Raw genomic sequence first — 27819 nt, 5'->3', positions numbered from 1 at the left:
GCCCGGCTTAGAGGTATCATTTTGTTAGTTATCTTTTGATTGTTTTTTTTCCCTGTGTACATAAATGCATAAAAACTTTTAAGATTAACTTCTATTTTTATCTTGCCTAAATGTATGTATGTGTACCATGTGCTTGCTTGGTGTCCACAAAGGTAAGATGAGAATGATAGAGATGGAGTTACAGATGGCTGTGAACCATTATGTGGGTGCTGGGAATCAAACCTATGCCTTCCGCTAGAATAGCAAGTACTCTTAATCTGAGCTATCTCTCCAACTCCATGAATGCATTTTAAAAGTCGGTTTGCGGGCACTTGGGAGGCAGAGGCAGTTGGATCTCTGAGTTTGAGGCCAGCCTGATCTACATAGTGAGTTCCAAAACAGCCAGGGCTATGTAGAGAGAATCTGTCTCCAAAACTGGAGTGGGGGTGGGGGCAGTTTAGTCCATTCTGTACATGAACTGGTTTCTTTAATACTTCATTAGCACATTCTCCTTTTCCTAGCACTAGCACAGACTGACATACATTTCCTGTGTCAGTCAAGGTATTGACAGCTGGTTCTTTCTGGAGGCTCAGGAAAGAATCTAGTTCCTTCTGTTCATAGAAGCTACTTATAATCCTTGGCTCCTTGACTTCTTTCTAACAAAAGAACTAAACTCTGGAGTTTATCACCCCACCTGAACCACGCACCTGGCTGGATAGAGAGCGCTTATAGTGACTAGAGGATGGAAGGTGCCTTTCCCAGAGGGTGGTCATATCCTGCTGAATCTTTGTTTAAAGTCACATTGGCTAGGTGTGGACATCTGTGGGGGACAATGATTCAGTCTGGCTCAAGGCACAGTTTGAAAAAATTGCTGCAGGGTATTCTATAGTTGAAACAAACCGTAATCATTCCCCTGTCCCCTATTATTGTATGCTTAGATAATCTCTAATTTTTCCTCATTACAACCTTGCATTTACATCGTTGGATGTAAAGAGTAGGCTTCAGACTCATGCATGTTGGACTGAATTCCTAGGGAGCATTTTCAAAACAGTAGACTCTTTCTCTCTGAAGACTGTGAACCAGACTCTGGGATGCCCACGTACCTTTCCCACTCAACAACAGAATATAGGAGCAACAAGGGCATCCCTCCTTTAGGAATCAATTTTCTCACCCAAAAGTGGGGATAATAACAGGATGTTATGAGGGTTATATGAATTGTTAAAAGACAATGAATTTGAATCTCAATTGCCACCAAGAAATGCTCATTGAGTGTTAAGTTTTTATTCCTGGTCAGGAATCTTTCTATGTCAGTATTAAGGGCTTAGTGCATGTTGACAAATAGTTTGGAGATTAAAAAATCATTAATTACATGAAAATATTTGCTGAATTTGTTGAATTATTAAGTATGAGCTGTATTTTAGGTGCTTCAGCTTTTTTTTTTTCAGAAAGAAAGTTACTTGTTTTTTTTTATTTTTGTTTGTTTGTTTTGGGCTTTTTACAGTGTAAATGGTAAAAACATTAAAGCTAATTTGAACAAAATGTTTTTGACTGAAGCCTTTCAGAAAACATTTCAGCTCTGTAGAGTAGGAGATAGGGTGTGCACTCCCTCCCCAGTGTCCCAATCCCTCATACTCAGCCACGTGGTGATTGATATTCTTTGGGGTATTGGAGAGATGGCTAGTGGTTAAGAGCACTTGCAAGGAGCCTGGGTTCTGTTCCCAGGTCCTACGTGGCAGGTCACAAACCAGCTGTAACTCTAGCAGCAGTGGATCCCATGCTGCCTTTTGGCCTCCATGGGCACTGCATGCTCATGGTACATATGTCCATGAACATAAAATACTCGTACACGAGATAAAAGAAGACTTAAAAAAACAAATTTTTTGGGATATGTCTATTCTGAACATCCTTTGTTCTCTAAGGCAGAACCATTCAGCACTTACATTTTTGTAGGTACTAAAAGTAATCTGGTATAAATTGTAGAATATGGGTAGATGTGCGCAGTTTCTGTGAAAGTGCTGTGCTGTTTTATATAAAGGGTTTGCATAGTCTCAGTTTAGGGGTTGGGGGCTGGACCCTCAGTATATCCCCATGGTCAGCTGCACTCCGCATTTCATATTAGCCAGTGTTAGCTATAGCCCTGCTCTGGGTGACACTGTACAACCCATGACTGTTAGGTTGCTGCATGAAATGGCCCTTGGGATTCATCTGATGCCTCCTCATGTTTTGATTGCTGCAAAAGCTTTGGGGGGAACCTCAAAAATAGACAGGGCTCTTCTCAGTGCCACTGCTGGGGGAGGGGGTGGATTTGTCCTAGCTGGTTGGCTTGGATAATGTGGTGAAGTCACTCTTCCTCTTTGTAAATACGTATTTTAGTGGGAGGCATTTGAAACTATGTAAATAGCAGAGTTTTCCTTAAGCTTCCACTCTATTTGCATTGGAGACTGTTTTCCCATTTTGAAATTTCAAGGAGTTATGTTCTGTTACTCATATATTGTGAAACTCAGATTGTCCCAGATTTTGCTAGGGAGAGTCCCTCCACCCTGGCTCCTGGCAACATATTTCCATTCTCTGAGTGAGAACTGCTTCACTGTCTGGCACAAGGGGTTCCACAGTCATCTCATCTAGTCACACCCATCCTTAAGCTGTCCCATCAAGGATCCCAACTTCTTTCCCTGGAGAGTGGTACTCAGCCATCTGGGCACAAGGTGGTGGGCTTCCTTCTTGGGGGTACAACACATGGCACTGCTGCTGTGTCCTCTTGGTAGATGGGATGTACCCGTGTTTATTTCTCCATCTCTGTGAGTACATCTGAAAACCTTGAGCTCACACCAGCCTTTCAGTTTTGGTTCATACTGAATTAGTTTAGTTTTTGGTGGCCTTCTCTTCACACACTTTTCTTACTTGCTTGACTCCAGCTCTAACTGGGCCTCTGTGGCTTCCTTGTCCTCAACATACTAACTCAGAAAGCAAAGGACAAGTTAGTGGCGTTCTTTCTCCCTGTGTGTGAACCTATGTATACACACCTGTCTAATGTCTACTTGCCATTAGCTAGTGAGCATGTCTTGTGGCTCCTGTTTACTTCTTGGGGTCGTAGCTTGGACACCATAGGTTGTTGATACAGATGAATAGGTGTGTTACAGCTCTCAGAGTGCAGTCTCTTCTTTAAAAGCCCCACTGGACATGTCTGTGGGCTAGGATCTCTCTGGACACAGGCCCAAGAGCACAGGGGTTAGTGGTAAATGATTGGCTTCCTGTGCCCAGGCCCCATGCACTGTCTTCTAACAGTTGAGTCGTGAATTAAAAGCCATAAAGGAAAATTATTTGTGCCTTCTTCCAGGATTGGGAACCTGTAGAAACCTTAGGCTCTGTAATTTTCTACCTCATGCCAGTCACAGTAAGTCTTCTAAGAGCCTGGACTTTTCACCTTTGAGAGCAATAAGTAGGTTACCTGTGTCTACACAGCAGAGCTGTTTTCATTTTCTGTCATTTTCAACTTGCTCATTTATCTCAGGAGACTTTTGTACCTGAAGCTGCTTCCTTCTTTCCTTACTTCCTTCTAGCACTGTGGGGTGTGGAGAGCAAGTTCCTGGAGTAGGTGGGGTTGGTGGAGTGCAGTCAGACCAGAGCAACTTGTTCATTTAGTGTGACCTTTTTCTGGAAGAGATCAGCAACATTTTTAAAACATTTATTTTGCCGGACGGTGGTGGCACACGCCTTTAATCCCAGCACTCGGGAGGGAGAGGCAGATCTCTGTGTGTTTGAGGCCAGCCTGGTTTACAAGAGCTAGTTCCAGGACAGGAACCAAAAAGCTACGGAGAAACCCTGTCTCGAAAAATCAAAAAAAAAATTATTTTGTATGTATGGATAGGTACTAGTGTAGAGATCAGAGAGGACATATGTGGAAGCTGGTTCATGCCTTTTATCATGTAGGTTCCAGGGATGGAACTCAGATAGACAGGCCTGGCAGCAAGTGGCCTTATTTGCTAAGCTGTCTCCCTCTCCCTCTAAAACTAAGTCAGTAGACTTAACCAGTGGCCAGACTTTCCTTATGGAAGTCTGATTTTGGCTTTCTTTTGGTCTCTCCTGTTTCCTGTTGTCTTTCCCAGAGAAGAGGTGCTTGTGGTCCAGGATTCAGCCAACCTCTGCCTGCTTCCCAGTGTTGTTGAGTATCCTAATCAGAGGTGCCCACAACTTATTTCTCATGTGGGTGTTCCCCTGAGCCAGCTTCCATGTAGTCTTCATCTCAGAGGCAAAAGTTATCCTTGTAACTTTGGTTGCTTGCCTGCATTCTCCCACATCTGGTCATCAGGAGAATTTGTTGGCTCTGCCTTAAGGTCCAAGTCAGCATCTTCTCTCCCTGGGTTGTTTATACCCATGATCTTCCACTAGATCCCCTGTCCCCTGTATTCTTTTCTCCTAGAAGGCTGAGTGGTCAGTTGTGTCTTCCTTTCCCTTTCAAAATAGAAGCTGAGGTCCTTTCTGATGTTCAGGATTGTCTCTACTCTGTCTCCAGTTTCTGTCCCCAGTTCTTTCATGTCCCCTCCTTTCCCTTTCTGGATTCTGCTCAGCCATACTGGCCTCTTTGCTTTTCTTCTCACCCCAAACTACTTCCTTTAGGTTCCACTTAAAAATACTTTCTCTGGGGGCTGGAGAGATGGTCCAGCGGTTAAGATCACTGGCTGTTCTTCCAGAGGTCCTGAGTTCAATTCCCAGCAACCACATGGTGGCTCACAACCATCTGTAATGAGATTTGGTGCCCTCTTCTGCCCTGCAGGTATATGTACGTGCAGACAGAACACTGTATATATAATAAATAAATCTTTAAAAAAAAATACTTTCTCTGGGGTCTCTGTGGCACTCAGGCTGACGGTGCATCCCTCTTAGCTGCCCTGTTCCTTCTTTTCTCTGCTTTCTAAGCACAGCACTTGCTATCAGCTAAGCTGTATTTACTTATTTCTTATCTGCATCCCCACACTGGAAGATAAGCTCTGTGAGGTCAGAGGTTTCTGCCCTGGTTTGTCTAGTACTCTGATCCTTCTGCCTTTACAGTGCAGAGCTCTGAGCAGTTGCTCAGCAGCCTTGTTCTCTGGCTGTGTATGCTCACTCCTCTTGGCTACTGATGCCTGCATTCTGGAATGTCCTCCTTCAACCCCCTTCCTCCTTAGACAGGATGCCCTATTGGTCCTTGTGCATATTCTGTGTTCTCCTTGCCCGGAGATGCACCACTTCTCCCTCTATGGTGCCTTGTGTGTTCTCTCCCCAGCTCAGCTTCTGCACAAGGAAATAAAAGCGTCCTCTTGTCACTCCTAAAGGGACTCTATCTCAGCTTGGGTGACCTTTTCTCTGACACCTTCCTTTCCTGCCTTTGGCCTGGTGCTTGGTTTGTGGTTGGCTTCCTTTGCTTTCTCACACATTCAGTACTGTGTCCCTGGCTTTCTCTGTCTCTCTCCTTTTCCCTCTCCCTCTCTTCCCTGCCCTTCTCTCCTCCCTCCCTCCCTCGTCTCCTGGGGGAGTACCTTATTGGCAGTACCTTACTGGGTAAGCCCTATAAAATGGTATGGCATAGTGAGTAATAAAGACAGAGTGCCCTTTGATTGTTGTGTGTGTGTGTGTCTGTGTGTCTGTCCCATTTCCCATAACTAAGATCAGAGTGCAGAGCTAAGCCACTGGAGGCCAGGCAGTGGTGGCACACACCTTTAATCCTAGCACACCAGAGACAGAGGCAGACAGATTTCTGTGAGTTCAAGGCCACCCTGAGCTACACTAGATTCAAACAAAGATTGAAAAAAGAGAAACAAAGCTCACACAAAGGTGATCCCAGCACTTAGGATCACACACCTTTAATCCCAGCACTAGGTAGGTGGAGACGGGAGTGATATGGCTGGACAGATAGAGGAATATAAGGCAGGAGGACACAGGAACTCAGTGCAGTCTGAAGCAGTCAGTCTAAGGATTTGTTAGAGGTTAAAGATCTCTCTAGTGTCTGGCTACATTGCTTCTCTGATCGTCAGGAAAGCTTTATTTTTTAAAACACAAACATTTGTAAACATCAACTGTCTCTTCTGCATAGAATACATCATAATAGAAATTGATTGTCTCCCTGTGGGAGAGTTATCAAGGACAGCGTTAAAAGTGATTTACTGCAGTTAAAAGTGATTTACTATGATGCTCTCACAAGTATTGTTCACTAACATTCACATTATGTATTTCTACACTAACTTACAGATTCTTTCTTTTAAGGCAGAAGGGTTTAAGAGATTAATTTTGTTACTCTCTTTTTTTCATTTTTAAAATTTTATGGTGCTTTGCCTTCATGCCTTCATGTGTGTCCGTGCACCACATATATGTAATGCCCAGGGAGGCCAGAAGAGGGCCTTGGATCCTTGTAACTGGAATGGCAGATGGTTGTAAATTGCCATGTGGGTGTTGGCAATCAAACCTATATCCTCTGGAAGAGCAGTCAGTTCTAATCACTGAACAGTTCTCCAGTATCTTTTGTAAAGTGCATACTTACTACAGCATTAGAACTATCATTACATTACTTCAGTGACTGGCTGTGTATTCTTTGACCAGTGATCTTTAGGGGCTATTTTCTGAGACTCTGTTCCCTGATGCCTCTGCTAGGACTTCCGACTTCTGCAGAATGTGTAAGGTGGTTTAGCTGACCTCTGGTCTTCCTATTGGGTCTTTGTTTTACTTTTTTGCTCTTGTGGTTGCCATTCTCACTGTCCTTCTGTTGTGATAGATATCATTATTTCTCCTGTGAGTGCAACTCCAGCAGCCCAGTCTCTGGTGTGGGCTCTAGAGTGGCTGGTTTTGCAGATTATTGGATAGTGCAGCAGTGAAGGTCCTACTGATAAAGTTTAAACATGTGCTTAGGTCCTTTTCCCTCAGTATTGTTCTGTCCCTTTCCTGTTTCAGAAGTACAAACAGGCAGTTGCTGAAGCCAAAACCTCTTCTTTACTCTAAAGTACCAGTTTCTGCCAGAAGAATCTGAGTTTAACTGATACTCATCTTGGTTGATGGTAGCTCATTCTCTGTCTGGTTTTGTTGTTGTTTTGCTTTTGTATCAGAATAAGGGCTTAACTTATTTTCTGCCCCCTCCTCTGACTTGATTGTTCCCCACAGATATGATGGTGAGCTGCATTTGCTGGTCACCTTGTAGCAACTCAGCCCTCACTGCCACGGCTGTAAAGAACAGCTGTTCCTCCTGTACTTTCGATATTTTGAGAGACATATAAGTCCACGGGAAATTTTATACTCAAATTAACATATAGCAATATATGTTATTTATATTGTCTTACATGTATAACAATAACTTGCTTCACAATCTGTTCTCTATTCCACTTTCAGTAAAGAGCTAATCCGATTTTATAATAGATTACACTGGTTTGAGTTTGATGCTTCAGGTAAAATAAATTTAATGGCTACAGAAGACTCTGTGCCCCTTCCATAAAATTGGTAGAGAGTATTTTAAAATATGACTACATTTAAGCAATGTCTCTTAACCTATTAAAATGACTTGTCTAGAAAATAGTTTGTACTTAGTTACAATTTACAGCAGAAACTAAGGACCTATAGATTGTGCTTTTGACTGAAAAATTGTAGATGCTGATTGGTAACATGCCCTGGTTATGGAGAGCTTCACATGTTGGAAAACAGAGTCTAAAGCAGAAGCTTAGGTTGGGACATGAAGGATGGTTTTTCTTGTTCCTTTCTAGCTAGTCTAGCCTGCTCCATGTTCCTTTTGTTAGCTGGTTTGCCCTTAGTCTCTTCACTTGCCTCCCTCTTTCCTCTTTACTTCTTGGAGAACTGTCTTGAAATGTTTCCAGAACAGCAGTGAGGTGTAAGTAAATCTGAACAAAAAGAGTGGCGTCTTTCTTGTGTTCTCATTTGTCTGTTTTGTAACTGGGGTACTGACCCTTCCATTTAAGTTGCATCTATAACTGTCATATCTGGCTTGGTCAGGATGCTTATGATGTCTCTGTGTGCTGTTTTGTTTCAGATCGGCTCACAGAGTGGTTGCTTGGGCGTCCCTGCTAGATTTGGGCCTGTGGCGCAAATGGAGTTTAGGACTTAGTCGACTCTGCCCTAATGAGAGAAGCCTCTGTCCAAGATGGAGAAGAAGCGGAGAAAGAAATGAAAGCCTCTTTTTGGGCCAAGCCGTGGGTGACTATGGGACTGAGGTTTTCTTTACGTTGGACAAGTCTGTAGGGTGGCTGATCAGTAAGGTTGCAGCTTTTAGCCAAAACAAGAATTCATTTCTGATCAAGGAAGAACCTAGTGCGATTTGAATTTTTACAATTTTATGACCATATTCACTTAGGACCATGAAGCTCATTAACATCTGGCTTCTTCTGCTGGTGGTTTTGCTCTGCGGGAAGAAGCATCTCGGTGATAGGCTGGGGAAGAAAGCTTTTGAAAAGGCCCCATGCCTTAGCTGTTCCCACCTGACTTTGAAGGTGGAATTCTCCTCAACTGTGGTGGAATATGGTAATGAACTGTTTTCATTGTTGGGCCCTCCCATCTTACTGTTTTCAAACTTAATATAGATATTAATTTCTGTTCCACTTCTGTGGTAAATTTCAAATGGAATGAGTGCACACCATATAGGTATTAACATTTGCTTAAGGTGTTTTCCCATTCTGCCATTGTAGCGGAGGGTGCTGATGCAGGTACTGAGCATCACTTTGGAAGTCAAGCCCCAGGCAGAAGAATCTTTGTCTTTGTCTTCACCTTCTGTAGAACAAACAGCTGTACATTCTCTGAACTCCTGTCCCCGTTGGAAAACTACATTTCTTTAGTGTTGTCAAATTTCTATAGATATGGGAGTTTTGTTTATTTTATTTTTCAATTTACAATGTTTTATTTGTGTGAATGTTTTGCCTGCATGAATGTCTGTGGACCACTTGACACTTGTGGAAGCCAAAGGAGGGTTTTGAATTCTGTGGAACTGAAGTTAAAGATGATTGTGAGCCATCGTGTGGGTCCTGGGAACTGAACCCAGGGTCCTCTCTAAGAGCAGTAAGCATTCTTAACCCTTGAGCCAACTCTCTAGCCCTCCATCCTCCCAGTTAATATTTCTTAAGATGTATTTTGATTATATATATGTGTGTGATATATGCACATGTGTGCAGGTGCCTATGGGAGCTAGAGGTATCGGATTCCCTGGTGCTAGAATTATAGGTGGTTGTGAGCAGCCTGACTTGGGTATTGGAAACTGAAGCCAGGTCCTCTGCAAGATCTTAACTACTGAACCAGCTCGTCAGACCCATACTTATGTTTAAAAAAATAGTTGGGTGTTTGGGTTTGAACTGTATATTTTGTGTGATTTAAGATTCATGTATGCCGGGCAGTGGTGGCACACGCCTTTAATCCCAGCAATTGGGAGGCAGAGGCAGGAGGATCTCTGTGAGTTCGAGGCCAGCCTGGTCTACAAAGGGAGTTCCAGGACAGGCTCCAAAGCTACAGAGAAACCCTGTCTCGAAAAACCAAAAAAAAAAAAAAAAAAAAGATTCATGTATGTCAGCTTTAACCAGAACTCTGCATACTACTGCCTACAGGTTGGGTTTTTTGGTTTGTTTGTTTGTTTGTTTGTTTTGGTTTTTCAAGACTGGGTTTTTCTTTCTTGCCCTGGTGACTGTCCTAGAACTGACTTTGTAGACCAGGCTGGCCTTGAACTCAGAGAGATCCGTCTGTTTCTGCCTCCCAAGTGCTGGGATTAAAGGCAATTGCCACCACCATCCGACTGTGTATGGCATTTTACACTTATCTTTCTGCTTGGTCTTGTTTTGCCGTGGTCTTTGAGGTACATTGTTCTTTTGCAAGTGAAGATTCAGATTAGGTATACTCAAATATGTATGTAAGTACTTACTTTTATTGTGACCATTGATTTCAGAATATATTGTGGCTTTCAACGGGTACTTCACAGCCAAAGCTAGAAACTCATTTATTTCAAGCGCTCTGAAAAGCAGTGAAGTAGACAACTGGAGAATTATACCTCGGAACAACCCATCCAGTGACTACCCTAGTGATTTTGAGGTGATTCAGATAAAAGAGAAACAGAAGGCTGGGCTGCTCACACTTGAAGATCATCCAAACATCAAGCGGGTGACCCCTCAGCGGAAAGTCTTTCGTTCCCTGAAGTTTGCTGAATGTAAGTATGGTGAGCACAGGCCATGCTACTGCTTGGCTTTCACCACAGAGTTGCTAAGGGTGATTTGGAGACATCTGTGTTGTTTTTCACAGTTCTACAGTGGAGAATGTTGTCTTCTCAGGCAATTTCTGTGTTTTGTTTTCTAAGACAGTTTCCCGTAGCTCAGGCTTCAAATTCACTATGAAACTAAGGCTGTTCTTGAACTTCTGACCATCCATGTGTTCATGCCTCCACCTCCAAAGCAGTTCCCTAACAACTCAGGAAAACCAGCTCAAGCTTGGTATATTTAGCCAGGTGCCTACATACACTATCATTTAATGCAGCTTCCTGTTCATTTTGGTTCATTCATCTTTGAGAACTCCAGAATGTTTTTGGAAACTTAGAGTTGCCTGATTCTAGTCATGAAGCCTAGGCCATCCTTATGGGGTTCCTTTCTTCAGCATCTGTACTATATTGTGCTATCTATAGCCTTGAGCAGGAAGCTCCTTTTCACCATAAGCTTCATTTTTCTCTACTAACAGAGAGAGGTACTGGCCACTCACTCTACTGGTTCTCAGAGGTTGAAGTGAAATAGTGCCAGGTGTAGTGCTTAGCAGTATACTCACAGCATGTGATAGCAGTTGAGTTCAGGTTTTGCTTCACGTTGATGTTGATGTTGGATGAATTCTGTCTTACTTTGGATCTTATTGGGTTCTGTCTTACTGACCCTAAGACAAAACTCTAATATCTTTTTCGCTTGAGATGTTAATGACATCATAAAGATGTCTACTTGTGGTGGCTAGTTTTATGTAAACTGACAGAAGCCAAAGTCAGCTAAGAGGAGGGAGCCTCAATTAAGAAAATGCCTACCAAAAAAAAAAAGGTGGTCCATGCCTTTAATCCCAGCACTCACGAGGCAGAGGCAGGTGGATCTCTGTGAGTTTGAGGCCAGCCTAGTCTACAAGAGCTGGTTCCAGGACAGCTAGGACTGTTAACACAGAGAAACCCTGTCTTGAAGTTTCTGTTCTGCCCGGTTCCCGCAGTCGTTAAGTCTCAAAGAAGTCACACAGAGTCTACATTAATTATAAACTGATTGGCCTAGTATCTCAGGCTTCTTATTAACACTTATAACTTACATTAGCCCATAATTCTTGTCTGTGTTAGCCACATGACTTGGGACCTTTTTCTGCAAGGCAGTCACATCTTGCTTACTCTATGTTTAACTTCCGTCTGTCTGGGTGATGACTGCAGACTGAAACTTCCCTCTTCCCAGAATTCTCGTTGCCATCCTCTACTTCCTGCCTGGCTACTGGCCAATCAGGTTTGTTTAAAATACAAGTGACAGGGTACAGACCATTATCCCATAGCACTCCATAAGGTCAGACTGTAGGCAAGCCTGTAAGGCATTTTCTTAATTGCTGATTGATGTGGGAGGGCCTAGACTATGGTGGGTGGTACCATCTCTGGTCTGGTAATCCTGGGTTCTATAAGAAAGCAGGGCAAGCCATGTAGCAAGCCAGTAAGCAGCACCCCTCCATGATTTCTCTATCAGTTCCTACCTCCAGCTTTCTACCCTTTTTGTGTTCCTGTCCTGACTCCACTTGGTGATGGATTGTTACCTGAAGTGTAAGCTGAAATAAACCCTTTCTTCGCCAATTTGCCTTGGTTATGGTATTTCATCAATAGTAACCCTAACTAGGCTATCATCTGTTCTTTGCAGATGTCTTGCTGTTCTTTTCATCAGTTTCTTCTGTCCAACCTAATGGTCCCAAGTTCTCTCAGTGGTTATTCATATGACATGGTCTGTGCCCCTCACTATTTTATTTAATTTGAGTGCTTTGTTCTGTTTAAGATCAAGCAGAGCAGACTGTTCCCATCATCTAAATGTTCTTACTCAGTGTCTCTGGGATTGCCCCTTCTGTTGACTTAAAGACTAGAGTCACCTGGGAAACTCAGTGCAGATAGATTTGAATTGGACTGTCATTTTAGACATTTGCTTCATGGGGTTGACCGCCTCTTTCCACATTCCATACTTTCATGGGAATGGCCTGGAGGGCTTGAGAACAATGAGAGTCATTTGCTTTAGATCAGTACTGTTGGAGTAGTGCAGACTGCTTCTTAAAACTGATTTGAGGGCTAGCAAGGTTACTCTGTGGGTAAGGGTGCTTGCCATGTAAGTGACAGTCTGTGTTCAATCCCGGGGACCCATGCAAAGGTAGAAGGAGAGAGGTGACTCAGAGTTGTATATGCTTTCCCACACTAATAAATGAAATTAAGATTTTTAAAATATAACTTGTTTTTCATTATATGTTTTAATTTGGAGCGGCGGGGCTGCGTCCCCAGCACCCCGGCCACCTGCTAGCTTATGCCCCGAAATAACAACACACAAATTGTATTCATTTAAACACTGCTTGGCCCTTAAAGCTCTAGCCCTTACTGGCTAATTCTGATATCCTGATCAACCCATCTCTAATAATCTGTGAGCACCGGTCTTACTGGGAAGATTCTAGCCCACGTCCATCCTGGGTCAGAGCTTCATCGTGTGTGCCTCAGAGAGCAGAGCTATCCCCGCCTCTGCCCAGGAGAGGGGAGCATGGTGTCTCTCTCGGAGGCGTCTGCTCCCGAGAGGAGAGCTGTTGAGTCTGAGCTCACTTCCTCTTCCTCCCAGCATTCTGTTCTGTTTACTCCTCCCACCTATGTTTTAACCTATGAGGGCCAAGCAGTTTCTTTATTGCTTAACCAATGAAATCAACAGATTGATATATGACACTCCCACATCAGTTATAACATAGACTTTGAAAAGTAAAATGAACACTTATAATAATATTTTATTTTTATTTCATTCATTAATTCATTTTGGTTTTTTGAGACAGGGTCTCTCTATGTAGCTTTGGAGTCTGTCCTAGAACTCACTTTATAGACCAGGCTGGCCTCGAACTCATAGATTCATCTGCCTCTGCCTTCCAAGTCCTGTGATTAAAGGCATGTACCACCACTGCCTGGCTATTACTGTTTCTTAAATGAAGGAATTTTTCAGGTGTTAAAATTCATCATTTAGGTGTACAATTTGACAGATCTTAGCAAAAGTGCACAAAATAGATCCAGAGTATTCTCTTACCTCAGACCCTTCTCTAGCTTCCTGGTTCTTTTGGGTTTTGAAAAGGGAAATGAGAAAAGGTAAAAAATTACTGAGTTTTGGGCAGAACATAGCTTAAAAGTTCCTGTTGAAGTCTGACCAGAGGTGTGTTCAGTGAGGGAAGGCAGCCTTTTCCTGTCCATCACGCAGTGCTGTAAAATCTGCCGGTCCTCCAGTGGCCAGCTCTTGGGTCATTTTCCTTTTTTCTGGCCTCTTGGGGGCAGGCCACTGGTGAGAATGATTTTTATCTTTAGTGTTTAGTATTACAAAAGGTTTATTTATGGGCTGATGATGGTGGCACATGCCTTTAATCCCAGCACTCAGGAGGCAGAGGCCAGTGATCTCTGTGAGTTCCAAGACAGCTAGGACTATTACACAGAGAAACCCTGACTTGAATTTATTTTTTTAAAAAAAAGTTTATTTATTTATTTGAGACGGGGTTTTGCAGTATAGCCTAGGTAGCTTTAAATGTGTAATCCTCCTATTTCAGCCTTGCTAGTGTTGGGGTTACAGATGTGTAAAACCATGACCCCTAGCAGGGTGTCTGTAAAAGTTACTATAAGTCTTTTTCTGCCTTCCCTTCGTTTTAAAATTGTAAGAGTCATTTGGGTATAATATGGCAACTGAACATTCCCATAGTTGTGATTGCCTTGAGGAAAGTTCTGAAACATGATTTCAAGGTGACCTTGCCTTAGAGCACCGTGTGTGCGCCTGTCCTCTTGGTTTCTGATCATGCTCTTTCTTGCCACTAGCCGACCCCGTTGTGCCATGTAATGAAACCCGGTGGAGCCAGAAGTGGCAGTCATCACGACCCCTGAAAAGAGCCAGTCTCTCCCTGGGCTCTGGATTCTGGCATGCAACAGGAAGACATTCAAGTCGACGATTGCTGAGAGCCATTCCTCGACAGGTTGCACAGACATTGCAGGCAGATGTGCTGTGGCAGATGGGATACACAGGTGTGTACTGCAGACCAGGGACTTGGACAGTCAGCATCATAGGAGGCCGCCTGCTAGGTTGCTTACGCGATGAAACTTAGAACAAGTGAGAATCCCTTTCTTTTGCTGACAAGAGCAGAACAGCCCTGTTTATAGTAGTATGTGAACTTAACCTGTGAGCTCTGTCCTATTCCAGGGGCCTGTCCTTGATTTTCTGTTTCTGTGGCTCCCTCAGAGGAATGGTGTTTTATGGGTAGAAATCAAGAAAGATTATTTCTCCCAATATGACTGTTTGCTGTTTTCTCTTTTTGGAATAAGGTGCTAATGTCAGGGTTGCTGTTTTTGATACTGGGCTCAGTGAGAAGCATCCACACTTCAAGAATGTGAAGGAGAGAACCAACTGGACCAATGAGCGGACCCTGGATGATGGTAGGTCCCAGTCAAGTGAGGGCAGGGCTTTTGGTCTGGAGGCCAGTATTTGTGAGCTGGCTTGTGGTTTCACAGTCAAGTCCAAGTACTAAGAAGCTTTGCTGAAGTAGAGGCTAGGAAAGAAGGAGGTAGCTTCTGAGAAGGGTTACCAGTAGAGTTGCCCTCAAAGGAGAGTCAGAACAGTGGTGTCGGGACTATGAGGGGCATACCACAGCAGAGGCTGCTCATGTATTTCCAAGACCAGGAGTGTATGGTCATGGTTTTGAGTGTTCTACCTCATTGTGCATTCTCAGATGTCTCACAGGACTTCTTTTCTTGTGGCTGCAGGGCTGGGTCATGGCACATTTGTTGCAGGTGTGATTGCCAGCATGAGGGAGTGCCAGGGATTTGCCCCAGATGCAGAGCTGCACATCTTCAGGGTCTTTACCAACACTCAGGTAGGTGTTTGAGGGGCCTTGAAACATGTGATGATCAGGGCTGAGCTCTGACAGAAAGTACCATTGTGCAGCCACTGTAAATGCACACTGGAGTAACAACCTTCCTTATTGTTTCACACTGTCCTGTCTTCTGTATGTCCTTTCCTCAAAACTGCATTTATCAGCCTACCGCAGTCCTGCTGACTTAACCTTCCTCCAAGGACACTGTGGTTTGTTGTTCTGTTTGTTCTTCACAGTCAGTCTTGCCTGAACCCTCTAGGCTATGGTCTTGGTCTTCCGTGATGGACTGATGGCATAGTTCATGATATACATACCCCACCCCCACCCCCATTTAGTTCCCACTGCTGGAGAATGAGGACTTACATTACTGACCTCCGTATTAGTATTCCAGCACCTAAGTTTGCTGCTTCATTCCTCATTTCATCTGGAAACAAAGGAAGAGGCTGCACTCTCTCTCTCTCTCTCTCTCTCTCTCTCTCTCTCTCTCTCTCTCTCTCTCTCTCTCTGTCTCTCTCTGTCTGTCTCTGTCTGTCTGTCTCTCTCTCTCTCTGTGTGTGTGTGTTTGTGTGTTTTAGTTGTGATACTCATTTATGTGTGAACACCATCCACCTTGGGGTTTTTTGTTTGTTTGTTTTGTTTTTGAGGCAGGGTCTCACTGTCTATCCTTGGCCGGCCTGAAGCTTATCGTATAGACCAGTCTGCTCTCAAACTCATGAACTCAGCTTCCTGAGTGCTGGGATTAAAGACCTGCATTACCACTCCTGACTTCTACATGTTTCTTGAGACAGGATCTCTCATTGGTACTAGATAAAGAGAAAGAAGAGCAGCAGCAGTTGGTCCAGGAAGTTAGTTCCTTCCTAAGATGCCATTCATTAAGAGAGAGGGCCTTACTCTGTGAGAGAGAACATTAGACATCCAGTACAGTATATGGAGATCTAAGCATTATGGGACCTTAGAAGGAAAGAGAGCGGTTCTGTTAAGAGTGAGACTAAGAGGAGCTGGAGAGATGGCTCAGAGGTTAAGAGCACTGACTGCTCTTCCAAAGGTCCTGAGTTCAATTCCCAGCAACCACATGGTGGCTCACAACCATTTGTAATGGAGTCTGGTGCCTTCTTCTGGCCTGCAGGCATACACACAGACAGAATATTGTATACATAATAAATAAATATTAAAAAAAAAAAGAGTGAGACTAAGAGAAAAGGAAAGAGGGGAAGATCACTGCTAGGGGGAGGTCAGAGGAACTTCTTTGGCTGTGGTAACACTCGCCTTTAATCCAGCACTTGGAAGGCAGAAGCAGGTGAATCTCTGTGAATTCGAGGCCAGCCTGATCTGTTAGCTCCAGGACAGCTAGAACTGTTCGTTACACAGAGAAACCCTGTCTTGAAAATCCCCCTCCCCACAAAAAGAACGCAGGCTTCTGAGCACTTGCATAATTCTCACATCCCAAGAACGAAGAAATTATCAGGCTGGCAGTAAGTTTCAGATCATGTGATTTAGTTCAGTGTAACATGCAAGGCAAAGAGCTTGGTACCATAAATAGAGAACTGTCAAGTCACAGTGTAGATTGCTTAACTTTTTTTCTAGAGAGAGTTGCAGGGAGGCCTGGCCTGATTCAGGCTATTGGTTCCAGCTTAAATGTGTAGGCTAATGTTCAAACAACTGGGACTTGCCCATTAGGCTAGTCGGGGTGGCAGAAAAGCCCCAGGGATCTGCCTCCCTTAGTTATGAGATTTCAAGCATGTGCTACCACATCCAGATTTTTTTTTTAAAGATTTTATTTATTATGTATACAATGTTCTGCCTGCAGGTACACCTTCAGGCCAGAAGAGGGAACCAGATCTCATAGATGGTTATGAGCCATCATGTGGTTGCTGGGACTTGAACTCAGGACCTCTGGAAGAGCAGTCAGTGCTCTTAACCTCTGAGCTATCTCTCGAGTCCACATCCAGATTTTTATGTGTGCATCAGACTCTTTCATATTTGCATAGTAAGCTCTTGACCTGCTTAATTTTTTTCCAGTTGCTGTAACAAAATATTTTGTCAAACGCAACTTAATGGAGAAAGAATTGATTCTAGCTCACAGCTGAAGGTTTTGTTCCTCGTAGTCAGCACTCTGGGTGGCAGGAACTTTGAGGAGCTGGTCACAAGGATCCACAGTTACAAAGCAGAAGAGCAGTGAATGCAAACTAGTGCTGTGCTCTTTCCCCTGGGTGTCCTGCCCTGTGAGCCCACACACAATTGAATTGGGTTTTCCCATCCATCTCTCCAGCACCCCAGCCCTTATTTTTAAATTTGATTTTTGAGCTTTAGCACATCAAAAAGAAGCACAGTGATGACACCTGTTCCTTCCAGTGGCTTTCAGCTCACTCCCCAGCCTCCCTGTGGGGAGTGTTCTTTGCTTCTTATGTTGCCTCATAGGATTTCTTTTTCATGTCAGCATACAGTTTAACTTTTTAAAGAAGCTTTCAAGATACTCTTTCTTACTGCACTACTCTGCCCACTGTGAACTTGGTTTTATGTTTTTGTTGTTGGTTGGTTGGTTTGTTTTTGCTTTTGAGATAGTGTAGCCCTAGTCTAGTCTGGAACTCACTATGTAGCCCAGGCTGGCCTGAGACTCATGGGAGTCCTCCTGCTGCAGCCTCTTAAATGCCTGGATTACAGTTGTGAGCCACTATGCCTGGCTTAGCTTGAATCTAAACAAACAGGTAGAAGTAGTATTTTGAAAAACAGTTTCATTTACATAACATAAGGAAAGCATAACACTGGTGTGGTGGTATGATACTATGATGCAACCCTGGTTGCTCCTGTTTGTCCTTCAGTCTTTTAGGCATGAAGGGTGTTAGGCAGGTGCCTTAAACTGTAGAAATGCTTGATGTGACAGCAGTGTCTTAGAATATAAGGGCAGTAAGAAGCTCAGGTTGGTCCTAAAAGGCATGCTATAAGGTAGACAGTTGCTTGTTACCCTCTGAGGGGAGACACAGCATACAGCACAGTCCTTCCTTGGGTCTAGTTAGAGGACTTAGTTTGTGGGTATAATGTTTACATTCTAAAGCATTTTTACTTGGGATTTGTCCCCATGCTTTGAAGAGTATGCTTGTCCTTAGAAACCAGAGCTGTCACAGCTCTTTACACTTCTGCTGAGACCCTCAGAGGACTGTTTCGATTTAACCAGGTGTCTTACACATCTTGGTTTTTGGACGCCTTCAACTATGCCATCCTAAAGAAGATTGACGTTCTAAACCTTAGCATCGGCGGTCCTGACTTCATGGATCATCCCTTTGTTGATAAGGTTGGTCATCAAGTCACCACGCAAGGGCGGTATGTTGTGTGACAACTACTGTGCTTTTATATCCTGAGGTGTATGTCATTCTGCTAAGGAAATACCAGCTTTGTGAAACAGATGGTTAATGACATGAACTTCAGAAGCCTGCATGTTGCAACCTAGTGTGCTAGAGGCCTGGGAGCAGGTATTTTTAAGGAGCATTGCTGCTTCCCTGGTGCCTTGATTGATGCCTTTCTTTCAAGTCTGCACTCTGTTTTCCTGAGCCTGGACTCTGGGCCAATGTGCTGTGCATTCGCCAGCCCCAGGTTCATGGGGTTGTCCTCCAAAACTATCCCAATTGCCCATCCCACTGAGCCTCCCACTGCCTTAGAGGGGGCTCCTTTCTTGGGCGTACTTGGAGAAGTTCCAGAGTTTCTGGGTCAGTGACTTGTTGATAGTAGTGTTAACCAAATTCTTGGTTATTTTGTAGGTGTGGGAATTAACAGCTAACAATGTAATCATGGTTTCTGCTATCGGCAATGATGGACCTCTTTATGGGTAAGTAATCCCAGTAGGTTAACCAGAAGGATTCTTAGTCCCCTGAAGTAACTGAGTCTTTAGTTCGTGTGTCTTTGTATGTGTCCTTCTTTATATCTGTCTAAAGTTTGTTAGATTTTTAATTAAAATAAAAAAGAATTCACAATGACCCCTTCCTTAGTCCTTATCACCTGCTTCAACAATTGTAAATGGAAGTCAGTCTTTTTTTATGTTAATTGAAAACTTTAGCTGTAGTTTAGAGGCCTGAAAGTTCTATTCTGCCCTTCTTTTCCCCTCAAAATAGAATGGATCTGGGGAAATGGCTCAGTTGACCAAGTGCTTGCCACGTCAGCATGAAGAACTGAATTTGGATTCCCAGCACTTAAATAAAAAGCCAGGTGTGGCTGCATGTACCTATTACCCCTAGCACTAGCTTTAAGAATGAAGAGAGGATGATCCTTGGGGCTTGCTGGCCAGCTAGTCTAACCAGATGAACTTTGGTTCAGTGAGAGTCCCTGCTTCAGAAAATAAGTTAGAGAACATTGGAGGAAGACCCTCAGTGTTGCTCCTCATCTCCACAACACATGTGAGCATGTATATCTACATACATACCCACATGTACTAAAATGTAAATATGTTCCACACACAAACACAAAAGTTAATCAGGAGGCTGGGCATGGTATCATATACCTGTAATTCCAGTACTTGGGAGGCTTTGGAGGCAGGAGGATCAGGTGTTCAAGTTCAGCCTGGACTATATAAGACCCTACTTCAAAAAAAACAAGACAATAATTAGGATAGGGGGTTTGTTAGGGACAAGTGAGTTCTGAGTATTTTTCGAGACTGTGTATATAGCACATTGATTAAAAGGTAAATGGATGAATGTCTGCCTGTCCCAAAAGAACGAGTGTAAACACAGCAAGACTCATGTCCTGGGTGCCTGATGCAAACATAGATGGTTGGGGTTGACAAGGTCAGTTGGGAGAACAGCAGAAGATAGAGTCAAGGTGTGCCATATGTCGGTTCTTGGAAATTAAAGCAGTGTGAAATATGAAACACTCCCCACTGAAAAATTCAGCCTGCTGGGTGTGGTGACACATACCTTTAATCCCAGGCTAGTGGATCTCTGTGAGTTTGAGGCCAGCCTGGTCTACATAGTGAGTTCCAGGACATCCAGGGTTATGTAGACAGACCCTCTTTTAAAAACCCAATAAACTAACAAAAACACCTGGGGTCTCAGTTCTCTCCCTATAGCTCTGGCTTTCCTTCTATTGATGACATTCGTAAGCAATCTCTGGGCGCATTTCTGTTGTAGAATGCTTGTTACCCTCAGCCACAAACTACTCAGAATGGGTGCAGTTCAGTACTGGAACCAAGTGTGTAAGGTGACCTCAGAGAAAAGAGAAGATGCCAGGGATGTGACTTACATGCCTATGTATAGCTGTGTATATACATTCGTTTGTTCATATTGCATTTGGTGCTCTTACGGAGGGAGGACAGGGTGTCTGGAGGACAAAGCATCCAGAGCATAGGACAAATGATGTGAAGTGGGTGTTTATGTGGCAGTCCTGTAGTGCAGCCTGGTGTACACACTGTCCTTTTTAAAAGTCCACAATTCTTGATGTGTTGAAATTTATAAAATGTTAAGTGGCATGAACGGCCCTAAGTACCTTTTCTGTAGCAAACACCAGTTCTTGGGGCATCTGGTGTCAGCTCTTCTTGTCTCTTTTTATGTGTTCTCCCTGATGCCACTTCTCTCATTTTTGACAGCCCCAGTCAATTCAGAATCACCTGGGTTGTCTGTTTCCTGGACCCTCTTCCTGTCTTTAGACTTCCTTACCCTGACTGTTTCATCATGGACAGGAGTGGAACCTTAGGCATGACTAGACAGGTTTGATGGGGCTTATCCAGGCTGAGCACCTTCCATTTTGAGCCCTGGCCTTACTGCTTGTCCCAGGGTCCTGAGCCTGCTCTTTAGGTGCTGTGCAGGTGATGCTGACACACAAGGAGAGCCCTGACTGGCAGCTGCTGCTTCTTTCCATTGGTCTGTTTTATTGCTGTGCAAGCCAATATTGCAGCAGTTTTCTAGTAGACAGATGTGCCTAATGGGCAAATACACATTGTTCTTTGAAAGTCTAGCTGGGATTGGCAAACTTCCTCAGAGGTCAGAAAGTAAATAGTGTAGGCTTTGTGGTCAGATGGTCTCATCGCAGAGGCGAAGAGAAAGCAGCAGGAAGATGGGGAAATGGACAAGTTTGGCCATGTCCTACTAAAGCTGTGTGTACAGAAACAGGTGTGGCACCTGATGTACCATGACAGTTTGCCTGCTCTTTGGCAGAACTTTTTGATCCATGCATATCCTCCTTGGGTCTGGTTCCCACCTGTGTCTTCAGTAGAAGCAATTGAAGTTTCTCTCTACTGTCCCTGCTGCTGATCCTCCTGTTGATACTGCCTGTCCTTTATTATGCTATTCTGTCATCCTGACTGCCTTATGACACAGGCCCTTTCTGAACCACTGCTGCTGTTATGGGTAGTCACCTCTGAGAGCTTCTGATCTGTGAGTTGTAAAATTAGTATAGATGAGAAGGAAAATCTTGTGGAATGGCCGTGTGGGCTTGCTGATGTGCTCACAGAACTCATGGATCTGGGCATCTTCTCTCTCTGCAGCAGTGGCAAGTGGCCGGTCCCTGTGTCCTAGTTCATGAAAAGTTACCATTTTACAGCTTGGCATGGGAGGAGTGCTCCCGTTGCTAGTCAGAGGATGGAGTGTGCCCTGGAAGTGAGGTGGGCAGCCCCTGTTTTCTTTACCAGGAGCTCTGGATTCTGCACTCTTAACCCTGAGACTTACAAAAGTTAGTCTACAGCTGGAGTCACCCTCCTTTTCAGTCCTAACAGGGCTTCTTTATTTCCTGGCCAGGCCCTCTCAGTGCCTCATTATTTTTTTAAGGGTTGAGATTTAGGGATTAACACATTGAGGGAGATGGGAAGTGGCTATTCTCTGCTGACAGTAGGAGGTCCTGTCATGTGCTTTTGTTAGCCTCTGTTCCTTACCTTCTTGGAAATGTGCAGACTTGCAGCATCACTGGGTGAGAAGCTCTCTACTGCCTCTGAGTGGCTACTTGGTTACAGAGTAGCATTGACTGAGTGAGCTTTGAACCTCTGAAAACTCATGCTCTAGAATCTTGCTGCACATCCCTGAAACCTCTGGGAATCAGTTGTGATTTGCATTACCAGGGTTATTGGAACAGAGCTGTTGTGTGTGAAGCTCTTAAGTGTGCCTGCTTTCCAACCAGCTTCATCTTGACTTTGTAATATAAATCTTTTTAGACAGCTCTAGCTGGCCCAGAATTCACTGTATAGACCAGGCTGGCCTCTACCTGCCTCTGCCTCTTGAGTGCTGGAGTTAAAAGGCATGCACCACTATGCCTGGCTATGACCTAAACTTTTTTTCAGTTTTTTACTATAGCTTTCTGTGCAGATCTACTGCCATGAGGTCCTGGCATATGTCTGTCATCTTAGGGCTCAAGATTGCATGGTGATGGTAGCTGTCCTCATGTTCTCTTGAGAAAGTGCCATGCATACTGTTGGTCTACTGTGGCAACACAACCATGGATCTGGGCTATCTTAGGTAGTGTGTGTCCTGGTGAAAGGCAAAATAATCAACTCCAGCATGGTGTGAGAACATGTTAGATGAGTGAGAAATCGATGTGTGTGCTCTGGAGAAGTCCATAGTCAGGACAGATCCAGGGAGGAGAAATCCTCAAGTGGGCCTATCCATGAGTTAGGTGGCAGAGAGAGAGGCTACAGCATGAGAGGGCAGCAGTGTGGCATTTCACAGGACAGCTCTGAGGAGTAGCCTTCCGTCAAAGCTGTACACATCTTGTGCAGAAGAACCTAAGATATGGCCTTGGATTTTTCTGGGACTGCTTGACCTGGTTTGAATTAATTCATTTTAAATTATTTTTCTCCCTCCCCCCTTTTCTCTTTTTTCTTTTGTATGTCTCAATTTAGCACTCTGAATAACCCTGCTGATCAGATGGATGTGATTGGAGTGGGTGGCATTGACTTTGAAGATAACATCGCCCGCTTTTCTTCCAGGGGAATGACTACCTGGGTATGCTTTTCTATATTAGCCTAATATGACTCTCAGAGTCTTTGATCTATAGTCCTGACCTGTGTTTGTCAGTGCACAGGCAGAGAAGTAGCCCAGGCTGTGGTATGTGCACACAAATACCCAGCCACACACCTAGTGCAGCAGTAACACACATCAGGCTCCTTTGGTGTTAACCATCTTAATTCAGTGAGTTGAGTTGCCTTGAAGATCCAGGGGGGATTCTGAAGGACATTTCCCAGTTCTAGTCTTCAGAAGCTCACATGTAGGTGAAGAGGGCTCAGTTGTCAAAAAATAGGAGAAAGACAACTCTCCTCATTTCAAGCTCAGATTTATCTTTGGTCTTAAGAAGTCAGTTCCGAGGATGATGGGAGAACACGGCTGCCAAGTGCCAGACCTCAGGTTCCATCCTTAGCATTAAAGTGAAAGCCCAGTAAGAATAGTTAGTGTCCATCCTGCCGACAGCGTCGCTGCATTTACCCCTCTTGTGTTAGTGATTCATCGGTATCAGAATGTTAGTGACTGAGCTGCATGGGATTTGATTGTGCATCACGTCACTCCTTTTTTTCAGTGTGGTTCAGAATTAGATGTTCCCTCAGAGCACCACCCCGTTGTGTTAACCTTCAAGAGGTGTCTGGGGAGCACCTGTCCATGGTGTTTTATGGGGTCAGGTCATGTCTCACCGCTCTAATTTGTGCTAAGCTCTGGGAGATCTCAAGAAGGACCCAGAAAGATTCATACCTTTCTCATGTCAGCATCAGTCTGTAGCTTCCTGGGTAAGTGCCTTCCCAACTGTACATGGTGCCATGCCCTTGGCCTGAGTGGCTACCAAGAAATCTGTGGAGCTGTGGCCAATGGTGTCTTCACCCTTTGCTTGTTCTTGTACAGTCCTTTTGTGACTGATTGCCTGGGAAAGGTTTTCCTTTCAAATAGGTTAGGTCACTTTTTTTCAACAGAATATAGTAAATTCTTGGCCAGGCATGGTGGCACATACTTGTAATCCCAGCACTGAGAAGACTAGAATAAAAGATCACAAATAAGTTCAAGTCTAGTGTGGGCTACCCAACAAAACCATGTCTAGAGATACAGAGAAACGCTGCGGCAGGGGGTGGGGGAGAGAAAGTTGGTTTAAAATTCTTTTTTATTTTTTGTATGGGCCCACTTTTTAGGTACTTGAAGGAGTGACGTCTAAAGGCATGCCCGTCCTCAGTGGTGCCTTACTCTTTGAAACAGCAAGTCGTAACTACATGCTGGTTTCTCTTATGAAGACACTTATAAATATTTTTCGGTTTTAGTTTCCCTAGTTCTCTGATGTTGCTTAGATTATCAGAAGGTAGAGCAGGCTGCTGGTTCCCGCAGTGACAAGTCAGTGACTGCTTTCTGATCTGAGCAATTATTAAAATATCAGCAAAATGTTTTTCTTTGCTATTTTAATACTATACTTTTTGATAGTTTTCAAGGCATCGTTTCTCTGTGCAGCTCTAACTGTTGTGGACCTTGCTTTATAGACCAGGCTGTCCTCGAACTCACAGAGATCCAACCGCCTCTGTCTCCCAGGTACTGGGATTAAAGGCATAAACCATCACTGCCTGGCTAATTTTAGTATTATAAAGCATACTAAAACTTTTTCATTTTCTGTGTTTTCACCAAAGCTTGTTTTCAGGTCACAGTGTATTTCAGACTCAAACCAGCATCTTTTCGAGAAGATGACTGTTTAAATCTAACTGGTTTTATTCAAACATAACCCTCCACGGCTAAGGGCTATAGATGTGATAAGAAACCAAGCTACCCTTGTTTGTAGGAACTACCAGGAGGCTATGGTCGTGTGAAACCTGACATTGTCACCTATGGTGCCGGAGTGCGGGGTTCCGGTGTGAAAGGGGGCTGCCGGGCACTCTCGGGGACCAGTGTCGCTTCCCCAGTCGTTGCTGGGGCTGTCACCTTGTTAGTAAGGTGAGTATTATTCAGCTGACCTTTGCTTCCTCTGCTCCCTCATTTCCCACAGGAGCAGGATTTCCTCTGTGTGCTAGCTGGAAGCTGGAGTAAACCAGAAAGCCCTGAGGGGCCCACTATGGCTCCGTGATGGAGATATGTTTGTGTGATGGGCTGGACTTCATTCTTGCAATATGTGTGTGTCAGGCAAGGACATGAAGTATGCAGGTTTCCTTGCTGAACCCTCCATTTCCTTAGCAAGACATATTTTTTTCTTAAGTAAGTTCTGTGCAGATTTACCATCTATAGCATTATATCATGGGACACAGAGAATAACTGGTTTCTGCTGTGAAGCAAGTTATAGTCATCACCTCACAGTTTGTTTCCGTGCTCTTAGCTAAGGAGCTGTGAAGCCACTTAGGTCCTGACAGCCAGCCACTTTCCTTGATGACTTACAAGTGTCTCTGTGCCACGCATTCTGTCATGTTGAATCTCATCTGTAGTTGGAGTGGAGCTTAGTCCTCGACCCTTCCTCCTGCAGGTGATGAAACTAGAAGCAGTTTCTAAAATGTGGTAGAACAGTGTTGAAGCACGCCCCTGGCATGTGGTCAGATGGGCCATGTCCCCGTTTCTTAGTTATGTCTTTGAAGTGCTTGCATTTCCTGACATTAGGCTTGCACCTTCTCTAGTTGAGCTCTTTATTGAGGTATTATATTGTAATAATGCAAACATGTATACACAAACACACAAACCTCTACATAGTTGAAATTTGTGTTCTATGCTCATTTTATAATTAAGCAAATTTCATGTTGGTATACGTTATTAATAATGTTGACGGGAGCAGTCTGTCTCTTGCTTGATCTTCCCTTATAGGTCAGAGCCAGGTCTTTGAAAGTGACAGCACTACCTAGAAATAAGTGTGTGCCTTCTGGAAGCACTGCTTCCCTCCACAGTGAAACAGCAGAAGAGGGAAGGCAGTCTTGCACTTGCCTGCTTCACTCACACTTCTATATGTCCTGAGTAAAGAGAACTGCACAGGTTTTTGTTTCTAGTGCTGTGGATTCTAGAAACAGAAAATACTGGTCTGGTTTTTCCTATCACATAATTGTTAGCAGGAAGCCTGGCTTCCTACTTCTCTGTAGAGTCCATCTGTCTCTGCCAAGTGAGTGGGAAGGTGAGTAGGCTGTGTTTGCCGTTCCCAGTAGCAGCTCTCAACACAGGCGGGTTCAGCATTGAGGGAGCCTTTACCTCACCTCTTCACATCAGATGCCATTGTGGTTATAGGAGCCGGTGGTGTGGAAGAAGCTGCTCAGTGAGGAAGTGGAGCCCACTGACCTGTAACTTCTAGTAGTACCCATTCCTCATGAAGAGCTGACCTCACTGTCTGTACTGTCTGGTTACCTCTCAGATCAACCTCCATCACTAGTTAATATTTAGGGTTCTAAGTAGGAGACTTAAGTTTTCCATTTTTACCTGCCAAATGCTCCCACAATCTAGTCACTAAAACTTACTTGTATGTGACACACAGGTAAGAAAATATGAACATTTCAGAGTTATAGTGAGCCAAGCTGGCCAAACAAGGCTACATGTTAGTGTGTTGAGGTGCAGTCTAATGATGGCGTGTTCACAGTGACCTGAGGCCTCCAAATCCCAAACCAAAAACAAGGGCTGGCACTGGAGGTAATGGTCCTCCTTCACTCTACACCTCCTGTTCACCTCACATTGGGTCCCTTTCCAGTATCTACCTGTGTTCCTTTCCATCTCCCAGCCAGCTGGTGTTCCTCTCTTGGGACGCCACACCTCTTTGATGGTTTTGCCTCCTGCAACCTGTGTGACTAATTTATTCATATTATCAGGAAACTGTATTATTCATGCATTTTGTATAAATAGACATGAGCCTACAAAGTCACGGATGAGAAAAGTTGTGTGGAGATTTATTGAGTGGTCAGGCCTGACATAGGACCCATTGAGGTCATGGTATTCTCATCTCGTGGCTCCACTGGACCAGGAAGTCCTGCTAGATTTAAAACATACTGCAGGCTCCATCCTTTTGCAGATTGGAGGCAGTTTGGTTTTTATCTTCCACTAAGAGAAAAGTGAGCAAATACTGTTTCTCTTCCCCCAGCACAGTGCAGAATCGGGAGCTAGTGAATCCTGCCAGTGTGAAACAAGCCCTGATTGCATCAGCCCGGAGGCTTCCTGGTGTCAACATGTTTGAGCAAGGCCATGGCAAGCTGGATCTGCTGCGAGCCTATCAGATCCTCAGCAGCTACAAACCACAGGCAAGGTGGGTATGTGCTGGCATCCTCAGTAGGGTTTTCTTATCCTAGGCCCTTCGGGCTCCTGTCCACGTAATAGGAGCCTAACATCGGGAGTGATGGCCCAACACTAAGGCTTAGTCGTAAGGTTGTGAGCTGCTTTTGCCAGGTGCTGCCTGCAAAAACCCTGGCTTCTGTTGACACTGTGACACTATATTACCTTAATGGATGTGGCAAAAGAATGATTTCCATTTCTTTTAACACTTTTGAAACAACTTTGGTTTGCAGAAAATTTGCAGAAATAGAATTGTCATATACTGTTTGCCTAGCTTCCCCGATGAGGCAGTGATAATAGCTTAGCTGAACTGACACAACTGTTGAAAGTCATGTGTAACACTGGCCTCTGTAGATAAGGTCTCTGTAGCCACTCAGACACTACGTTTACCCTTGTCTTCTTTTCCTGTTGGGGTTCCAGGCCCTGCAGTGTGATTTGTTAACCTGGTCTCCGACCCCTGGCAGTTTGTGTTTTGTCATTTATGCTTTGACTCTTGGAGCAAAGAGTTAGTTGCTTATATTGCAGATTGTCTCCAATGAGTTTATCTTCTGTTTTCTCATGATTGGTCTGAGGCTGTTTTTCACCAAAACTTTCTTTTTCGCCTTTTATTTTA

At 44.1% G+C, this 27819-nt stretch overlaps 1 protein-coding gene across 2 annotated transcripts in view; it reads left to right on the top strand.

Moving 5' to 3' along the window:
• The window catches only part of Mbtps1 (membrane bound transcription factor peptidase, site 1), a 54244-nt gene that overhangs the window by 4282 nt on the left and 22143 nt on the right, over window positions 1–27819 (top strand). For both annotated transcript variants that reach the window (XM_075977433.1, XM_075977434.1), the window contains exons 2-11: window positions 7985–8472; window positions 9878–10135; window positions 14003–14206; window positions 14504–14614; window positions 14942–15051; window positions 18224–18340; window positions 18804–18871; window positions 22862–22964; window positions 24763–24914; window positions 27019–27180. In XM_075977433.1, the coding sequence (XP_075833548.1) occupies window positions 8310–8472; window positions 9878–10135; window positions 14003–14206; window positions 14504–14614; window positions 14942–15051; window positions 18224–18340; window positions 18804–18871; window positions 22862–22964; window positions 24763–24914; window positions 27019–27180 (1448 nt within the window). In that variant the 5' untranslated portion in view covers window positions 7985–8309. The remainder of the gene's footprint in view (window positions 1–7984; window positions 8473–9877; window positions 10136–14002; window positions 14207–14503; window positions 14615–14941; window positions 15052–18223; window positions 18341–18803; window positions 18872–22861; window positions 22965–24762; window positions 24915–27018; window positions 27181–27819) is intronic.

Source organism: Microtus pennsylvanicus, chromosome 6 (genome assembly GCF_037038515.1).
Source record: "Microtus pennsylvanicus isolate mMicPen1 chromosome 6, mMicPen1.hap1, whole genome shotgun sequence".
Taxonomy (NCBI): Eukaryota; Metazoa; Chordata; class Mammalia; order Rodentia; family Cricetidae; genus Microtus; species Microtus pennsylvanicus.
Note: the sequence above shows the minus strand (reverse complement) of the source record. Positions and strands in the feature narration are given on the sequence as shown.